General features: G+C 43.4%; 1 protein-coding gene across 1 annotated transcript; it reads right to left on the reverse strand.

The window, feature by feature from the left end:
• Window positions 1-8,676: 8,676 nt before the first annotated feature.
• Window positions 8,677-20,223, reverse strand: CDO1 (cysteine dioxygenase type 1). Its single transcript, XM_010862084.1, has 5 exons — window positions 19,831-20,223; window positions 17,098-17,175; window positions 15,379-15,533; window positions 10,240-10,409; window positions 8,677-9,401 (listed from the first exon to the last, which is right to left on the reverse strand). The coding sequence occupies exons 1-5, from the start codon at window positions 19,998-20,000 to the stop codon at window positions 9,372-9,374; spliced, it is 603 nt and encodes a 200-aa protein (XP_010860386.1). The 5' UTR covers window positions 20,001-20,223; the 3' UTR covers window positions 8,677-9,371.
• Between the last annotated feature and the right edge of the window lie 6 nt (window positions 20,224-20,229).

Genomic DNA, 20,229 nt, shown 5'->3' on the forward strand with positions numbered 1-20,229 from the left:
AATAAAGTCTGACACTGTGTCCACTGTTTCCCCATCTATTTCCCATGAAGTGATGGGACCAGATGTCATGATCTTCATTTTCTGAATGTTGAGCTTTAAGCCAACTTTTTCACTCTCCACTTTCACTTTCATCAAGAGGCTTTTTCGTTCCTCTTCACTTTCTGCCATACCTAATTCCTGGAAAACCCTGTTCCTTCCCTGAAATAGTTGGAATAATCATCCCACTCATTAGCCTATGAAATCACCCAGCCCATTAAAACCAGCCACCCAATATTTCAGAGTCTCACCTCCTGAGATGGCTCACACTCTTCCTCAGGAGTTTGTTTCTGTCTTGGCTGCTCTCACTTTCTTGGATGACCCCATGCCCTGGGGTCATCATCTTTTGAGATGAACCACATTTTGTTTATGGAATGTGTGTGTGTCCTAAGTTGCTTCAGTCATGTCTGACTCTGTGTAACCCTATGGACTGTAGCCTGCAAGGCTCCTCTGTCCATGGGATTCTCCAGGCAAGAATACTGGAATGGGTTGCCATGCCCTTCTACAGGGGATCTTCCCAACCCAGGGATCGAACCTGCATCTCTTGCATTGGCAGGAAGGTTCTTTACCACTAGCGCCTCCCGGGAAGCCCTTATGGAATGTGTATATCTCTAAATGGGCTTCCCTGGTAGCTCAGCAATAAAAGAGTACACCTGCCAATGCAGGAGATGAGTTCAATCCCTGGGTCAGGAAGATCCCCTGGAGAAGGAAATGGCAACCCACTCCAGTATTCTTAGGGCTTCTTAGGTGGTGCAGAGGTAAAGAATCTGCATGCCAATGCATGAGACGCGGTTCGATCTCTGGCTCAGGAAGATCCCCTGGAAGAGGGCATGGCAACTCCCTCCAATATTCTTACCTGGAAAATCCTATGGACAGAGGGAGCCTGGTAGTCCATGGGGTTACAAAGAGTTGGACATGACAGCAACTAAACAACAGCAATCTCCCTAGATAAATCTATCACTCTTCTTATACAATTTCTGCTCTTTTTGCTCATGATTTGGGCCCTTTCTGAGTTAGAAACCCAGGTGTTTATAGCAGATTCTTGCCCCAGGGTCCAGTGCACTGCAAGTCTATGAATCTGAACCCATCTTGAAAGAAAATCCTTTTGACTCAGCATTCAGGTCACAGCAGCCAGGCTCTTATCCAACACTGGAAGCTCTATTACTTTATTTTTCTGTGAATCAAACTAATTCCAACTCTTGGCCAACATTGTGCCAGGCTGGTGAGAAGCTCACTCCTAGGTTTTGACTAGAAGCAGTTCCTTCCCCCTCTCAGAATTACACAAGAATTCAGGAAGCGTATGTGCTGCTGAGAAAGTAGATACTTCTGGGTTTCAGTTTATCTTTGTCGTCACTGATAAGCTCGTTGCTTAAGTCTGTATAGTCCCTGGAGAGAGCCTGCTTCGTGCTCATTCTCAGACTCCAGCCTTCCTAAGTGCTCCATAAATCCACTCTTTAAAAAACTTCCAGGGGATAAGGAACAAGTCTTTCTAAAAGAAACCATGTCCTTTTCCATTCACCTACCACCCACAGTGCCCATCATACCCAACTCCTGAATACTAAGCATAATCTCTTCATCAATTTAGGCTTTTGGGGAAAAAAAAAAAACAAAAAACCCAGGAGAAGTTGTCTGAAGTCAATTCTTTATTCCCTGAAGCAAGAGAATTCAAATGCAGGCACAATCAGGAAAAAAAAAAAAAGATACTCAATGGCCCATATTCTATCTCACTTCTGCACAATAACAAAACAAGACACAAATTATAGTCTGTAAAAAAGAAAAAATTGTCTTGCTCCAGCTCAATGCAACAAGAATTACTGGGCCCGGTGAAGGGAACTCTAAGTGACTGCACAGCGCCTTGAGCGTCTGCTATCTGGTAGGAAAAGGACACAAATGAATTCCTGTCACCTAGAGCACAGTGCAGTAATGCTATGTTGAGGAAAAAATTACCAGTCAACCTAAGGAAGAAGTGGCAAATTTTATTTGAGCCATATACAAAGATTATAACCTGGAAACATCTCAGAAAGCTCAGAGAACTGTCCCATCCATTGGAAGTCAAGACACAGTCAGATAAGGTTTTCTGAGACAGAGGGCTATACTTAAATGATGTGTTATTGAGTTTATACAATCCAGAGCTAAGCCTCTTTGAGGCCTCTTACAAAATCAAGAAGAAATGTTATCTTTTCAGCTGTCTTGCTGATGCTAGGAGAATGTGGCTCTTTGAGCAGACATTTCTGCCGGTAGGGGAGGTTTGGCTGATGCACAATTCAGATATGCAATGCACAGTAGTGGGGAGAGAGGAGAGCAAAGGGTAGTGAGCACTTTTCCCATTTAAATGTTTCTTGTCTTGCTATAAAGTGTGAATTTTATTTCACAGCTACAAGAAAATGAAAATGACATTCTGTGGAAGCCCAAAGACAGAGAGATTCTCTCTCACAGCAGTGCTTCTGGGGCTTCTCTGGTGGCTCAGTGGTAAAGAATTTGCCTGCAGTGCTGGAGTCCAGGGGGCTGCAGGAGACTCGGGTTCAGTCCCTGGGTCGGGAAGATTCCCTGGAGCAGGGGTGTGGCAGCCCACTCCAGGGTTCTTGCCTGGAGAATCCCAGGGACAGAGGAGCCTGGTGGGCTACAGTCCGTGGGGTCACAAAGAGTCTGACATGGCCGAAGAGACTTAGCACTGCCCCATGCCCATGGTACTTCTGAAAGAAATGGTTTTTGAGCTGGGCCTGAGAGAGGAGCTGCTGTTCCCTTCAGAAGGGAACTGAGACAGACACATTTCAGGCAGGAAAGCAGAGCAGTCAGTGAGGCAGGAAAGTGATATTTGACCAGAGTGCAGGGGAGCCTAAGATGTGAATGAAACATCTGGGGAGGGGAAAGGGGGGAGCTAGAGGAGGGATGGGGAAGAGAGACATGAGATGTGGGTGCAGCAGCAGCTGGAACGCTGTCCTAACAGACTTGAGCACGCATGTAGATGTAGGAATGGGCTTCCTGCGTAGCTCAGTCGGTAAATAGTCTGCCTGCGATACAGGTTCGATCCCTGGGTTGGGAAGATCCCCTGGAGGAGGAAACTTCAACCCACTCCAGTATCGTTCCCTGGAGAATCCCATGGACAGAGGAGCCTGACGGGCTACAGTCCATGGGGTCACAAGAGTCGGACATGACTTAGCACCTAAAGAGAGAAGAGAGATTTAGGAATGAACATAAAGAGAGGAATTTGAGGAACTCTCAAAGGCAATGCCAAGACTGCAACTCCTCAGCAGGCTGAGGAAGGGGTGACGGGGTGGTGCTACTGCTGGGAGACACAACTCCTCATAAGCCCTGGAGAGAAATGCCTGATCCTGCCTCCTAGTGATGTTTTCTGTTCACTTTAGTGCATGACATTTTCGACATCGTTCGTTTTCAACTTTAAGATTTAGCGAGAATCTGGGACAGCGAAAAAAGTCCACTTGCCTCCTATCACATAAGGCTGCAATTCTGGCGGGAAAATGCTATTCATGGGTTAGAACTGATGGAGAATATTCATATACTGGAGCTTTCTTTGGGCCACAGTCAGGAGTCTATCTGTAAATTCCTGTCTTTGGAGTGAAGGGGTGTTTTATAAATTTCCTTAGTAAGTGAAAGGAAAACAGCTAGCACTGAATTGTTTAAATTAGTGGTAGTGTAGCAGTGTCAGTCGCTCAGTCGTGTCGACTCTCTGTGACCCCATGGACTGCAGCCCGCCAGGCTCCTCTGTCCACGGGATTTTCCAAGCAAGAATACTGGAGTGGGTAGCCATTTCCTCCCCCAGGGGATCTTCCCAACCCGGGGATTGAACCCACGTCTCTTACATCTCCTGCATTGGCAGGCAGGTTCTTTACTACCAGCACCACCTGGGAAGCCCTAAATTAGTGTTACCAGGGATAAAAAGGTGATGGTGGTTTAGTTGCTATGATCCTTCCTTCCTTCCTTCCTTCATTCATTCAACAAATATCTGTTGACCTCCCAAGTAGTAAAAGTCTGTTGATATTGTCTGCCTAGCCTCTAGTCTCCCCTTCTGACTTCCCTGGGTGACCTTATGCCCCACACTAACCCATTTGATTTGATGGAACTGGCTCCACCTGACTCCAAAGGCAACCAGATGACTCGAGCCAGGGCCGAGTTCATACCAGCTGCCCATAGTGAATGGGTTGGAGATGGGTATACGATGCAATCAGAGCCCACATGGCTAACTTCCTAAACTTCGATAGAAAGATTGTAAAGAAAGACCTTATTTTGCCAAAACTGAATTGAAATTGTGAGCCTGGTGTTACTGGGAATCATCTTATACAAGGGTTAGACTTCAGAGTCAGGAAATGCTAGAGCAAGGTAAGAGTACTAAAAAGTTGTTTCAACCCTTTGGTCCACCTTTGCCTAAGAACCTGCTGGATTTGACAGTTATATGACCTCATTTTGCTCAAGTCAGCTGGGTCACATGTTGTCACTAGCAACTGAGTGAGTCCTAATGAAAACAGCCTGGAATACTGGTCTGGTGACACAGGGCATGACGATGGACAGTCCCAGGGATGATAACTGCACTCTGAAGCACAGCTCACTCCCAAACTTTGTTATCACAGGATAATTAATTCGGATCCGCTTTAGAGGGAAAGATTGTCCCTTTCCCTGGGTCATGAAGATCTCCTGGAGAAGGGAATGGCTACCCACTCCAGTATTCTTGCTTGGAGAATTCCATGGACAGAGGAGCCTGGTGGGCTACAGTCCGTGGGGTCACAAAGAGTCGGACACAACTGAGTGACTAACACTTTAACTTTTTCACTTTTCACTGTCCCTTTCAGCCTGAGTACCTTCTGAGTATTTTTTTTTTAAGCTATGAAATCAAGAACCAGTTGACAGGAAAGCCACAGAATCACCATTGCATATTAACTTTCTGTTCCTGCTTAATAGTTTTGCTCTTCTGCCAAAGGTTCAATGTGTTCTGGGCAGAGCCAACGTCTATTTTGTTTTTTCCATTACCTAGCTGTGTGTCCTTGGGTAAACTATTTTATCTAAGTCTGCTTATATGTCCCCATCTTTGACATGGGGAGGGGAGAAACAATACCTCTGTCTCAATTTAAAGGATATCTCTGAAGTGACATTTTTCTATGTATGCAAGAGTCCAGTAACAATGAAAGGATTAAAATGTATATTTAAATAGTCTGGGCAAACCTTGTCTTTATTTTGAATTGACTGAATAGGTTTATATATATTGGTATGCTCTCAAATATTTAACAGACTCTCTTAAGATAGAGAACTACCTACTCTGACTTGTAGTAATGACAGATTGACACAGTGTAAATATTCCCATTATTGTTAATTTTAATCTATCAGTCAGCTTGTGAAATTTCTCCGTATCATCTCCCATGGGGCTGTGTGAAGGTTCACAAAGCTGCTCTGGGCAGTGGTTAACCCTAACTTCACCTGCCTGTTTCTTCATTTATCAAAAGATTTGTTTGGCAATCTTTTCATCTTCATGATTTCATGCTAGCATTATTTTATATTTATCGGTTAGATGAATCCTGCATAAACTCGTTAAAATCATACTTTCATTTGTGGAAAGGTGTATGGCAGTGATCTATTGTTGTAATGACACTTTTTCTGGAAGGCTAATCAATCTTTTCAGTTGCAGTAAGTTACTTTCTAGTTCTATATTTTCACCCCTCATGTGCGAGGAATTTTTCTGGTTGCATTTTTAGGTAAATATACATCCCATTGTATCATATGATATACAGACATAAATATGTCAACCAGATGGCCATCTCCTTGAGCTTGTATAAGGATGTCCCCTCAGGCTGCTGAGGCTTAAATCAGTGCTCAAAATCACATTCAGATCTCAGGCTCCGAGATCCTTTACATCTCTTCATGAATTACTCAAGAAGCAACAAAACGGCCCTCATTAAGCAAACTGAAGGATGTTTTCAAAAGCACCTAAAGCCATCACATCTTCAAGCATTCATCAAGGTGAGTGACAAAAGCAAACAAAAGCCAAACATCAGGAATGTGTCAGCTCTCCTGTCTGCATGGGCAGAAGCCTCAATTGATCATCAGTTTTCTCACAAGAACACAGGTTTTCCCCTGCTCGTGATAAGCAATCTCCCTGAGTGTCAAGCTTCTGACGGTTGGAGGCTTAATGTGAATACACCTGACCAATGAATATGTGGAAGTGGCTGAATTGAACAGTGATGATGTCAGGTTCTACACTTGAGGGTCCTCTCCATTAGGGTGGCTTGCCATGACCTTCCACTGTTACCTCATTTCTTGGGGCTGAGTTGTCGTGGTTGTTTTGTAATAAAGACATGTCCACTGACATTTGTGAAATGACATCACATACATGGTTACTCATTGCAGAATTGTTTGTGATGGTAAAAGGTTACAAATCACCTCAAAGTCCATCAGCAGAGGACCGGTGGAGTAAACTATGGTACATTCACATAGTGTAATACCATACGGGCAACCGTCAGTACAGAGGGAACTGCTTGTATCCGGATGTGGAAAAGTCTCCTTGTAAATGCACCATACGGACTTCAGAATGCTGCCCTGTGTCTAAATAATGAGGAAAAGTAAATGAGGAAGCACAGGAGCATGGCAATATGGGCTAGGTTACATCGAGAGAGGAAAACTGAGAGCCTGAGGATGGGGTGAAAAAGATACTTTCCACCACATGCCTTTCATATCATTTGCATTCTCTGTGACAGGAAGTCTTACCTATTCCAACACACACAAACTTTTCTTCCACATACACTTTTTCACTATTTTAACTATACATAAATGTTCAGTTCAGTGATACCAAATACATTCACAATGCTATGCACGCACCACCAGTATCTACACCCAAGTCGTTTTCATTACCCTCACCAGAAACTCTGACCCACCAAACAGTAACTCACGTTCCCTGCCACCCCCCACCCCTTAACCTCTGGTTACCTCTAGGCTACCTTTTCTGTCTACATAAATTGGCCTTTTCTAGGCGGCTCGTATAAGCGGAATCATGCACTGTTTTTGTCCTTCTGTGTCTAACTTATTTCACTACCCCACGTACACTTTAAAGAAAACACCTAAAAGCTAGATAACTGAAGTTGTGAAAGACTCCAGAGCCTTTCATGTCTTTAGAGAGAACTGACCTTGTGAACTACATGGACGTGCCTCAGACAAGGTAGCAGCAACCTCTGGTGATTCCTAGAAGCCTCCCCTAATTTTAACAGGTTAACCAGTAACCCAGCTTGCTCAGAAAATGAAGTGAAATAGCCACCATTTGCCACGAGCCTTGGGAAAGCCTCATACATGGCAAAGCTCTTAACTGGGGCTTCTAAGGGCCATCACAGGGTCTAGGAATCTTTTCTGAAATTGTAAGCAAATCTGTTGTGTGCTGGCCTTTCTGGAGACTTCTTCAGCATTTGAGATTTCAAAGTGGTAGGAGTCAAAAAAAAAAAAAGACTAAGCCCCATTACTAAATGTAATGATATCCCTTCGCATGAAACACAGGTAAAAGCCCTTCATTTATCAACCAGTTCGTCCAAGTACATGATCAATGAACCCACACCAAAAGATAAGCCTCTGACATGGGCCTTGCACATGATGCCATGAAGCTTCTGACTTCTGACCAACAGAGCTGCAGGAAAATAAGTTTGTGGTATAGCAGCAGAATGAAATCAATACAGTATCTAATTCATAAGGAAGGTTCTGGAATTTAGTTTGTTAGTACATACATCTTAACAACTTATAATAATGCCAAGTATGTTTTAAATGTTCAGTCTCATCTGACTCTGTGGCCCCATGGACTGCAGCCCACCAGGCTCCTCTGCCCATGGTATTTTCAGGCAAGAATACTGCAGTAGGGTGTCATTTCCTCCTCCAGGGAATCTTCCCAAGCCAGGGATCGAACCAGTAACCCTTGTATTGGCAGGCGAATTCTTTACCACTAGCACCAACTAGAAACTCAGTAAACATTGATATCCTTCTCAAAAGTGAGAGGAAGCAAAGGTATAAAGATGTAAATAATTCTATAAGACTCCACAATCAATGGCCTAACCAGAAGTATCTTCAAAGGAGTTTACTTTCTAATTCAGTTACAAGATAACAAAACCCAAGATATGACAGGTATTCCTAAGAAAATTGCCTAAAGTGGGCGCAGCAAACTCAAAGGCATGAGTGGGCTTTGCAGGAAACACACACAAAGGCACAGGCAAAATGGGGACTGCCACAGATCCGGGAGGTGGCCCCACCCAAGGGGCAGAGCCCAGCCAGCTAACTGCTGTCAGTGAAAAGGCAGTGCAGGTCCAGTCTTGCCAGATACTTCAAAGTCCATTCCTCCTTCCGTGAAACCCCCAGTTTTTAACTGTTGAAATCCAATTCATATATAAACACATACAGACCCCACAGACAATTTTCAGGCAAAACTGATCATGTCTGTGAACTGCCCTAGGGCCAGAGACCCTTGGGTTGCTATCTCTGGCCAGTTGGTGAACACATATAAAAACCCCCAAAGGTAAGTTCCTCTTGAATGCGGTTTTCGGTCTTCTTATATTCTTGTGTCGTAAAAGCATCTTCTGCAGCGTTTTTGGTAGTCTACCTAAATCTAAGAAGTCATGAATTATATGAAAATCTGATCAAGCTAAAGAGAAAGACAACTTTGAATTATGTTCAAACCCAACTTTATTAAAATTATTTGGCAATTCTGGCAGCAGTACAGAGTCTCTGACCACCGGATACATTAGAAATTGAGTTCATAGTTTTAGTTTGTTGTGGGTTTGGGTACACGTACTTTTTGAAATCTTCTGCCCTTCATTTAATTACCAAATGGCAAAGTGCCTTAAGTTTATCTATCTACTACTCTATTATTTATAGAATATGAATTTGTAAAATAAGATTGGAAAAATAAAATGCACAGATTCAAAAAGTTCTCCTCAAATATTAAGAACATATAAAGTATATTGAAGACATCTACATTTAGCCTTCCAAGTAACAAGGCGGGTGGTTTGATATCTTGCTTTTATTTATTGCTAATTACAATCCAGAGACCAAAGTGTTTCCAAAAACTATAAAAACCATCATTGACATTCCTAGTGTGGTTCTGATGGGTTTAACAGGTAAAACCTGCTTGATTTGACCTTGAAAATCATAAGCCTTTTCATCTTTAGTGGGATTTTTCTTCTCTAGTAGCTCGGGGCACTATTTGCTTACTTAATGCCTTATAACTAGCATCTGCCTTATGGTAGATCTCATATTGGCCTTGTAAAGTGTATTACTGGACAGGCAAGTGGTAGCAGACCTTCCTGTCCAAGGCGAATTCGCTGGACCTTAAAGTAAAACCTCAGAGGGCCTGGTGCCCCTTAGTTGTTCTCCAGGGATCCTGAAGTTGTCTGCAAGAAAGAAAGAAAGAAAGCAGGGTAAGATCTTTACAGGAGACATTTCTGCTTCTCTAGCAGCGTTTGAAAATTCAGTATATGGCAGTGGGGCTTCTGCTGTTTTGTTCCTGTGATAAGAGTTATCTATCTCCTGGGGATCGGAATGCAGGAAATAAAGCAGGGCAATCAGCTGAGAAAATTCTGCCCTGGCTTCTCGCAAAGGCTGTACTTTCATAAGATGGATAAGGATATTCAGTCTTCTCATGCACTGTGCATTTCTGGGCATTCCCACGACTAACTGAAGACCACTCGCCTACATGGCCCATTGGCTTCAGAGGTGGGAGACTGTCATAACGTGTCACTGTGGGTTGCCATCATACTCAGAGACAAAGCGACTTGGGAACCAGAACAGGCAAGTTTCCTTATTCACGTTACCAGAACAGGGTCTCAACTGCGCAAAGGTTAACTATGCAAGTTATTTATGCTGTCTCAGCAGATCAGACCATGAACATTAAGTCATGGCAGTGACAGATTTATCAATATAGTTCTCACTCTTATTTCCCTAATTATGATATTTTCTTTAGTTATTACTAAATTTTGAAATCTTTCAATAATCAATTCTTTCATCTAATTTAAGCTTTGTCTTTTTAATAAATGGAAGTATAGTCTCTGAAATTAAAGAAAATAAGAGAATATATAGTGGGCCTTTTCCCCAAGTTAAGGCTCATCTCATACTTCAACTTAAGAATACTTAAGATATTCAAATAATATCTAGAACAAAAAAAGCAATGTATCCATGTAATGCTGTCAACCTACAAAGCATTTAAACATAGGAGAGAGAAATTATACTTACAAATGGAGTCTTGATTCCAAATTTGCTATGGAATGTCATGATGACTTTGTTTTTATGTCCTGTTCTTTGATCAAAGGCGTGGCATGTGTCAAAAGGCGGACTATACAAGTGAAGGCTCACGGCAGGCTCTGTATGGCTAATATTCTCTACTCGATGTAAGCCAATGGAATCTAAACAATATCCAAGAGGGATGGAGAGAGGAAGGGGCTTAGATGATAGACTTAGGTAAAAGTTTTGCCAATCACCCAAGATCTTAAATCAACCAATACATATGGAATTATTAAAAATTAGTTATAACTGAAGTTCCAGTTAAAGAGTAAATGACACTCTGCTTTTTCCTGAAGACACTCTTTCTTGAAGTAGAAGAATTAAAAAGGCATCAACATATAAAGATAAAAGGAAAAGAAAAAAACTTTAGTAAAGTAAAAAAAAAAAACTCTTAAAAAAATTGAAAGTACAGAAGTAGACGGATGGCTTTGCAGAGGAGAGAAAGCTAAATCCTCAGTTACGCCTGGACATGACCAAGAAATAACCTGATTTATATCCTGAAACTGGCAGCACAGACACTTCCTGAAATGAAGGTAAAGACGGGCTTCAAACATAAGCAGTAGTTGAAGTCTGTCTTAAGTTTAGCCTCAAATGCTTTTCATCTTGTTTCCCTCACCTCCCCTCTAACCCTGGTAGAAGTCTGAGATCTACTTATTCTCTAGAAAGAGTACAGCAGATGAACTCAGGACTGGTGGGTACTCAGTGAAAAACTGGTGACGAAAGTGAACATTTACACATTGAGTGGTAAGATCCCCACTTTCTTCATCACAAAATTGCCAAAATGCTGCCAAATGGGAATTTCTTCTCCACATAAGAATTGGGAAGTAGTTTCTCTGAGAATCTGATCAGCTCAAGAAAAAAGTCCTGAAGATATGGCCCTTGGTTGTTCCTCAAGGAAAAGCTTTACTAGATGATCTAGAATGAAGTCCAGCTGACAAACACCATCCCTGTGTGAAAGCTTCCAATTAACTTTTGTGTCCCTGGTTTTTAAATGCTAGCACCCAGTCAAGGCCACCAGACACGTGAGCAGAGCTGCTAGTATAATAGAGGCAAGAGCAACCTGAGAAAAAGGCAACATAAAACAGACACGACTCATGAGAAGGCTTAAAAAACAAAACCAAAAACATCAGTACCCTCATAGAAATACGAGAAAGGGAGTTCCCTGGTGGCCCAGGGCTTAGGACTCAGCGCTTTCGCTGTGATGAGCTGAGTTCAACGCCTGGTCAGGGAATGAAGATCCTGTAAGCCACCTGGTGCAGCCAGAGAGAGACAGAGATAAGAGGAGGATACCATCAAAAGGGCTAGAGAGTAAAAAAGAGCTTTCACAGATATAAAGAGAAGAAATAAAAATATGAATAGAAGCGCTAGAAGAAAAACCTGTAAGACTCAAGGAAGAAAGGGCCAAAGACAGAACATAGGGAAGATTAAAAAAAAAAACCCAAAACGCCAGAGGACTAGTTCAGAAGGTTTAATATCTGATCCATAGTAGTTTCAGAAACAGAAACACAACAACAGCAAAATCAAAGAAACAACTTGAGAATATTATTTTGAAGGACACGAATTCCTAGAGCATAAGGACCTCCTGAGCTCCCAGCACAATGAGTGTCATGAAACAAAGTGCATCAAAAGACACCCAGAGAGAAGGCCTCAAGAGTTCCTAGAAAGGAAAAATAGGATTCATAGAGAAAGGAACCAGGCTTTCAACGAGAAGAATGGAAACTAGAAGACAAGGGATTACCTTTATAGTTCTGAGAAAAAGCAGCTGCCAGGTCATGATTTCATAAGGGTTGGACAGAGATTTTTAGATATAAGAGGTCTCAAAAATTTATCTTCCATGTACCCTTTCTCACAGGGCCGTCGGAAGACATGTGCTACCAAAACAAGCATATGAACCCAAGAGAAAGCAGACATGAGCTCAGGAAACGAGGGGATAGGCGCCCGGAGAGAGGAAAGGGAAAGCCTGGGTGGTGTGAGGGGACCCAGGGGGAGCCCTGGCCAACCAGTCCACACTGAAGGAAGTCAAAAGGCCTGGGGGAGGTGTCTTCAAGAAGACGGAAATAAACAAAACAAAGTATTTGTATAACTATGTGGATAAAGAAATTCATATAGTAGAGAGACAGTTGGAAGGTGAATCAAGGAAGGAGTTCAGTGTGTTAGTGAGTTAGTTGTTGTTCAGTTGCTAAGTCATGTCCGAGTCTTTGTGACCCCACGAACTACAGCACACCAGGCTTCTCTGTCCCCTATCTCCTGGAGTTTGCTCAAGTTCATGTCCATTGAGTTGGTGATGCTATCCGACCATCTCATCCTCCGCCACCCTCTTCTCCTTGAAAGTGAAGTTGCTCAGTCATGCCCGACTCTTTATGGCCCCACGGATAGTAGCCTGCACCAAGCTCCTCCATCCATGGGATTTTCAAGGCAAGAGTACTGGAGTGGTTTGCCATTTCCTTCTCCAGGGAATCTTCCCAACCCAGGGATCGAACCCAGGTCTCTCACATTGTAGACAGACGCTTTACCATCTTCTCCTTAGGGCACTTAATTTGGCCTTACGCTTTAGCATCTAGCTCCAGGAGCTTGCATGACAAAGAACAACGTAGCCCAGAAACAAAAGATTTGGGTTCTACTCCCAGTTAGACTGACTACCTTTGAACAACTCAGAACTTCCAGGATCTTCTGTCTTCCTCATTTAAAAAAATGGGGCTTAGTTCTCAGATACGCAAACCCTTCCATTTTATAGCCTAAGCTTTTATAAAACACTGGCTTAATTTTGAACAAAAGTTAAACATTCTGAAGAACTGACTGCCTTTCCCTTCCAATCGCAAGTGCATAGACCACCCAGTGCAAGCACAGATCCCACAGAAACAGCTCACCCATTCTTTAGGAGCCCCAGACGCTCATGTCTGATCCCTGATGTGATTCCAGCAATATTATTATTATTAGTCTTTCCCTCCTTCCCTTTTTGCCAATGATATACCCTCTGTCACACTAATACCTGACCGTTCTTGGTGATACTTATGGATGCCAGCTTGTTCGAGGCAATGTCCACCTTCTGCCTATTAAGACAGGTAACTTGATTTCCTTGCCCCATTTTCCCTCTTCTTCACCCTGTGATGCATACTGCTTGATCAAGACATTCCCAGTAAACTTCTGCTGACCAAAGAAAGCTCTTACTCGAAGCTTGTCTTGGAGGCTAAGGCCCTGATCTTGCTTTACTCTACTCCTCCTCCTATCCAAGTCTATTCTTCCCTTCCAGCTAGACCATCCCCACATAGTTTTCATTCTTTGCAATGGTTGTGCCTTCTCTCGTGCTCTTTCCTGTACTTGAAACATCTTTCCTCTGATCACTATCCATATCTAGCATTCCTCCTGCATGTAAAAATCAAAGGTTAAAAGTTTGTGGCTTTTGAGTAATACGTCTACAGAAATATTTAGCTTATCTTATCCAGTATTTTGCTGGTTAGCAAAATTTCCCATAAAAATCAGAATTTCCCAGGACCTCTCTGATGGTCCACTGGTGAAGATGGTGAGCTTCCAGTACACAGGACATGGGTTCAGTCCCCGGTCAGGGAAGTCTAGCATGCCATGAGATGCAGCAAAAAAAAAAAAAAATCAGAATGTCCCACTTCTATGGAAAAAAGCCAGGATGATCTCACTGGAGCTGTAGTCATGTTGTCCCTTTAGACAGGACCACTTGCACACCAATTCCCACAGTCTCTTGCATTGAAGACCCTTGAAAAAATTCTTAAGTGTTCTCCAAGATCTAATGTAGCTTCATAATGACTGTGATTCTAGCGGAAAGTAATTATTCTGAAAGGCTTTGGCTTTATTGTGAAGAGTACTGGTGATCTTGTTCTTGGGAGTCTCGTGTGCGTGCTATTTATGTGTGTGCTAAATCACTTCAGTTGTGTCTGACTCTGTGCGACCCTATGGACTGTAGCCCGCCAGGCTCCTCTGTCCATGTGATTCTCCAGGAAAGAATACTGGAGAGGGTTGCCACACACTCCTCCAAGGGATGTTCTTGACCCAGGGATTGAACCCACATCTCTTATGTCTCCTGCATTGGCAGGCAGTTTCTTTAGTGCCACTCAGGAAGTCCACCTCAAATAAGAGTTTCCTGCCACTTGAGGAACTAACCCCCTCGTGTTATGTGAATGGGGGAAAAGTTCCTACACAATCTGACCTTTGTAAGTGACTTGCATTCTTAAACTAATGGACAAAATTAAGCTACGTACCAAGGCCAATACTTAACTTGAAGATTTAAGAAGAAAGAACCTGCTTTTCCAGAAAAACCTCTGTAATACTTTATTTTAGATAAGTGGGATAGCATCCCAACTAAGAGTGTGGGCTTTGGCATCAAATTCTTTGGGTTAAAATCCTGAGTGACCTTAATCTTCCTATGTGTTGGCAATTTCATCTGTAAATGGGAATAAAAAAGTTATCTCACAGAAGCTTTGAGGAGCTTTTTGCGGTTACTAAGCCCTTTAGGAACACAGATGTTAATCATTGCCTCTACTGAAGAGCATTCAGCTCTCCCATATTACATTCAGGAGAAAGAATGAATTGTCAGAGATCTAGAAATCATTGCTAAATAATGTGCTTCATAAAGTTTCTCCTGAGAATACTCTTTGGAAGTAAGCTGTATGCACTTTAGGAAAACAGGGACTAGCTAGCATTCTTAATCACTTCCAGAACATTTCTTTCCATTTTCTAACCAAAGACGAATACTTCCAACTTGGCCTCTCACCTTTATTAAAAGACTCTCCTTATGTAAATTCCTATTTGATTCTAACTGTCCTAAGACTTGGTAGGTAAATGACTCTTCAATGGATGCTAGCCTGCATGCATATGTTTTTAATAAGTGATTCCCATCCACACATGGGGATGGTTTAGTTACTCAGTCGTGTCCAACTCTTGGCAAGCATCCACATGCAAAGCTTTAAGAAAAGAAAGCAAAACCCACTTTTAGGTTACTTCCTAAGCAGATGAGATCATGCCTCCAGGATCCATGCTGTACTGCACAAATGTAAGAGAGCAATATTTCAGATGGGTGTGCAAGGTTTTCCCCACTTGTTAGAAAAATGTATTGGATGTTACCATTGATGTAGGCACACTGGTTTTCCCTCAAGATTCTTTCAGACTTCTTGATCATCTCATTGGATTTCTTGTCAGGCCAGGCAAACAATGTCTCCTTTAGATTTCCCTGCAGCATCTTCAGAAAGCAGTGGGAGTCGGTGTGATCATGGATACTGCTATATTTACACAAAACAACAATGCAACTCAGTAGATGAACTCAGACCTATAACAGTCTGTCCAGAGCTTACAGCTGTAACTGTCAGTAGGGCATCTCCCAGGCCAATATCCACTTCAGCTGGATTTTTAAATGTCATCAGTTTATAATTCAACATTGTTCAGGGCAAAGTAATACAACACTATATTTTCCATGCTGATGCATATAAGAGGTATAGTTTTGATCCATAACCCTACTGAAGAATAGTTCACTTTTTAAAACCCTGTTGTAAAACTACTTTGATAACAGAAACACAAAACCAGTAACCATTTATCTTTTCCAAGATACAGCTTTTAATAACTCAATTAAGCTGGGTTAGAACTTGATTTAAAAACTACATTAGAGTAATTGTATAAAGGATAATAACGATAATAACTGTAATAACGGCATCATATTGAGAAGGCTGAAGGTCATGTGACAGTGTTTTCCTCCTCAGGCTTTTCTCTCTTTCCTCTGGAGGACAAAAGTATGAAATGAACGTGTGTGCTACCCACTGAAAACTACACTGTAAAGTAAATAAAATGTTACCATCTTACAGACTTAGAGTATCCTACCTGTGATTGCTTCCCAATATTGATGAGAGAATAAAAAAGCAAATTGGATTTGGGGAAAGAGTTTATTCCTGTAAAGAGTATTTAAGTTTATTAAGTAGTATTAGCTATAGGGTTGATTAAAAGGTATGAATTTGTATACACTACAGCATTTATTTCGTATGTTGAATTCTGTTAACCCATAAATGTACCATAAGAACTTGCTTCCTAAGTCACAGAGCGTCATCCTACTCCTAAACATATAATCTGCTTTCAAAAAATTTTGAGAGGATGAAAACAACTTCACTCTAGATAGATTAATAAATGCACTGTATAAACCTAAGTTTCCAAAATCTTATAAATTCATGTTTTCTTTTTTGTACCAAAAATGGGTCTGGATTATTGTTTGTTTGTTTTACCATTTTCAAAAGACTGAGGAGGACCTGCTTAAAGAGGTAATCATACTTGACTGGTAGTAAGACTTGCAAATACATAAGCGGAAAAATGAGGAAATACATGAGGAAAAATTACAGAACCAAGAATTGGTATTAGTCTAAGTTACCTTATCTACATAGAAAGAAAAGAAACAATCAGCTTGAAGTAGAAAGAAATTTTCCACATTGCTTTTCTAGTTTCACATCTGGATGCTTTGGTCTTTGGCCCGACAATTGTTTACACACTTCAAAGCACCACAAAGGTCAAGTTTTAGCATAATTCCATAGAAAGTTTAACTCCAGAGAACACAGAGGTTAAATTAAGCTGGTTACTTCCCACCACCTCCTTTGATTTACCATTCATTTGAGGCGCAGGTCTCTCATACATGGTGTATGCTAAACCGCTCATGCTAATTCCCATGAGGAGTTTTGCTGGGGTCAGGGAGCACTGTGAGCAATTTGGGATGCATTAGTGCTCACAGACACGTGGCCACTCCGCACGGCGCTTTTCATATGCTGGACCAAACACTGTAATAAATACCCAAACAAGCAGTTGTCTTACCTGCCATGTCCTTCACCCCAGCATAGAATCATGAGATTAAACTTTCCATTTCCTTGATCCACAAGATTTCGAGTATACCTAAAAAGAACATATCAGAAGTTTGAATTTGTTTGATGAGACAAGCACTGGGAGAAAAATATCATACAGTATCATTAATGTACAAATGCTAATGTTTTTAACCTCTCAGCAACTTTAAATGTGGTTGTCTAGTTAGACATTGAGCACAAATGAAAACAAATATTTTTCTATGGTTCATTTTAGACATTTTTGTATTTTGAATCACTGTTCACAGCTGCTCAGTTTCAATCAGTGCAATGAAAAAGGTAACAACAAAAAAAATCAAATTCCTTGATTTTTCATGTGACAGCCTCAAACTGATAAAAGAAGTTTCTCACAGAAAGCATTTTCAAAGTACATTACTGCTCTAAGCAAGAATGCTATTATCTTTTTTTCTCCTCCCTGTAGCTACACCAGAATTTGAGAAACAAGGTTTTATTAAATAGCTGTTCTGGAACTCTCCTTAGTTTTACTACAGCCAAGACACAAACGACATCCACATTCAAAAGCATCATAATGAAAAATCCTCCACAGAGGGACCTAAGTACCAGGACAAAAGTCTCTATACTTGTGAAGTAAAATAATACCCTAAACCTTTTACAGTGAAGAGAAATTAGCAATTGGCCTCCAAAAATCTCAAACCAAAACAAGCCCACCCACACCACCCCACCTCAAAAAATCAACTTTAAAGTTTCTGTTGGTCTAGTGGGTTCTCTTGACGCCATCTAATTAACAAAGTTAGGTAATTAAGACATTTATTTAAACTCATTTTTAAGGAAAGGACTCTATCGCATTTTGTTTGTTCACACGGTCATCTGCTCACTGCGCCCCACACACCCCCCTCCTCCCCTCGGCTGGAGGCCAGGTGCTGGCAGAGCAGGATCTCTGAGATTGATTAGTGGATTAGAGGACAGTTATCCTCACTTCGCAGCCCTTTATGATCTGCGAGGGGCCGTGCACATCGCCCGCGACCCTGGGAAACGGTTTCTGTACTAGGGGTCCTATTCTTCCATCAGTCCTAGGGTCCTCCTCTTGCTGGGGCTTCTTCAGGAGAATTTACTGCCTGGCACTTAACTCGGTGTTGTTTCTTCTACACTGGCCTTCCCAAGGCCAGAGATCAGACTCCTTCCCTGTACTGGGACACTTGATACATGCACAAAATGTGATGACGTTGGTTTCTGTTCTCCCATCCCCCTCCCTCCTCCAACTGGAGGACTGCACCCATTATCTTACTGAGGGGTGCTTCAGAAGCCCGTGGGATAGGTCAGTCCAAAGGTGTCAAGTGGTTTCGAGCTTGTCTATCAAGGTAAACTCAAGGCCTTGGAAATGCCCTTGTTCTACAGATTAAAAGCTCTTACAAGCTACCCTGGTTAATTGATTTCATTTGTTCAATAAAAAATCTAGGTAGAAGAAAGCTATGATGGCACGTTATGTTCATAGGAAGTTTAGTAGTGGTTTAGTGTAGGCTCGGGAACAAGAATGCTAATTTGAATCCTGGACATTAGTTCTTATGCAGGTAATCCAACCCTCTCATTACCTACTCCTCCTCCCCTGTAAAATAGGGATAAGAACCGCAACTATGTCACAGAACCGTTGTGAGGTAGCTCCTGTTAGCTCACGTGTCAAGTCATGGGAAGAGTACCAGAGCCCTCCCTACCCTCAACACTACCAACCATTATGACCGGAGCGCTGGCTACCCTTCGGAAAAAGCAATCCTCACTCTTCCGGGTGATTAAATTTTACTTCTCTCCCCAGAGGATTTGTAGTGCTTCACGTTTCAATTTTACTCAATCTCCAAGCCAGGGCTGCAATGAGCACCCACCCCGTTCATCTCACTCTAGCACAGCTGAGGAGCGAGGGGTCTTCAATTTACATTCCAGACTCTCAGATCTAAAGGATAAGAAACAGTATATTGCTTGGGGGATGAAAGAGAAGCACTCATTTGAGAACCAAACAGTGGGTTTAAATAAACCCGCAGTCGGGGGAGACAAATTGCTTTGAGAGAAGGATCAGCATAGACTGAAAAACAGCAGCTGACACCCCCAGGTCGTTATTTTATATTAGCAAAAACGCTTGCCGGCGGACGCCTGGTTGCAGGCGACCGAGGGAGAAGTGCGAGAATTCCTGTCGCTTAATTGTGTCTGCCACAGTCACCCCTTTCTCCGGGCCGCTGTTGGACCTTCTAGGAGCGCCCCGGGTTAGTCCAGCCAGTCCGAGCCTGAGGGCGTCCAGCCCCCACGGGCTTCCCGCATCTCCTCCGCGGACTAGGCGAGCGAAGGCTCCAGAGCGGGGTGGGGGGCGGGCGGAGGGCTGCTGCTTTGGACGCCAGGGTTGGGAGGACTGGCTGTTCGGAAGCCGAGGGGTTTATCAACGAGAAGAGAACAGAAAACTTGCAGCCGCGCGGTCCCTGTCGCCCCCCCGGGAGCCTGTCGCAGTCTCGGGCCAGTGGGACCCAGCTTCGGCCCAAAGCGCCGAGCGCAGCCCCAGGGCTCGCGGGCATGGTGGCGCGGCGCTGGGGTGCGGGAGCCGGCTGGGAGCACAGCGAGGGTGGGCGCGGCGGGAGCCCGGCCGCCTGCGCTCTCCGGCGGTGGAACCCCCCTCCTCCCGTGCTGTCCGCCGTTGGGCCGGGAGGCCGGCGCCGCGGAGCCTCGGAGAGCCGGGCGAGAGCGCGCTCACCTGTACTGGTCGAACTTGGCGTACACTGCCCACTCGGCGGGGTTGCTCTCATAGGCTTCCATGACGGCCTGCACTTCCTCCACGTTGATCTCCTCGCCGGCGAAGAGCTGGTGCAGGACGCGGATCAGATCGGCCAGGGTGCGGGGCTTTAGCACCTCGGTCCGCTCCATCCCCCGAGTAACTGGCGGCACGCGTCTCGCTGCTGGGCTGCGATGGAGGAGGAACTGAGCGAGCCGAGGAGCCGGAGGCGAGAGTTCCTAGGCGCCGGCTAGACAGTTACACGCGACACAAAGCCCCCGAATGCACGAGGGCCACGGCGTAAAGAAGCCCGTGCCAAGATACCCGCCCTGGCGGGTCTGGGTACGCGCTGCGCACACAAATCGGGACCAAACCTTGTAG

The sequence above is a fragment of the Bison bison genome, unplaced genomic scaffold (assembly GCF_000754665.1).
Source record: "Bison bison bison isolate TAMUID 2011002044 unplaced genomic scaffold, Bison_UMD1.0 scf7180017864476, whole genome shotgun sequence".
Lineage (NCBI taxonomy): Eukaryota > Metazoa > Chordata > Mammalia > Artiodactyla > Bovidae > Bison > Bison bison.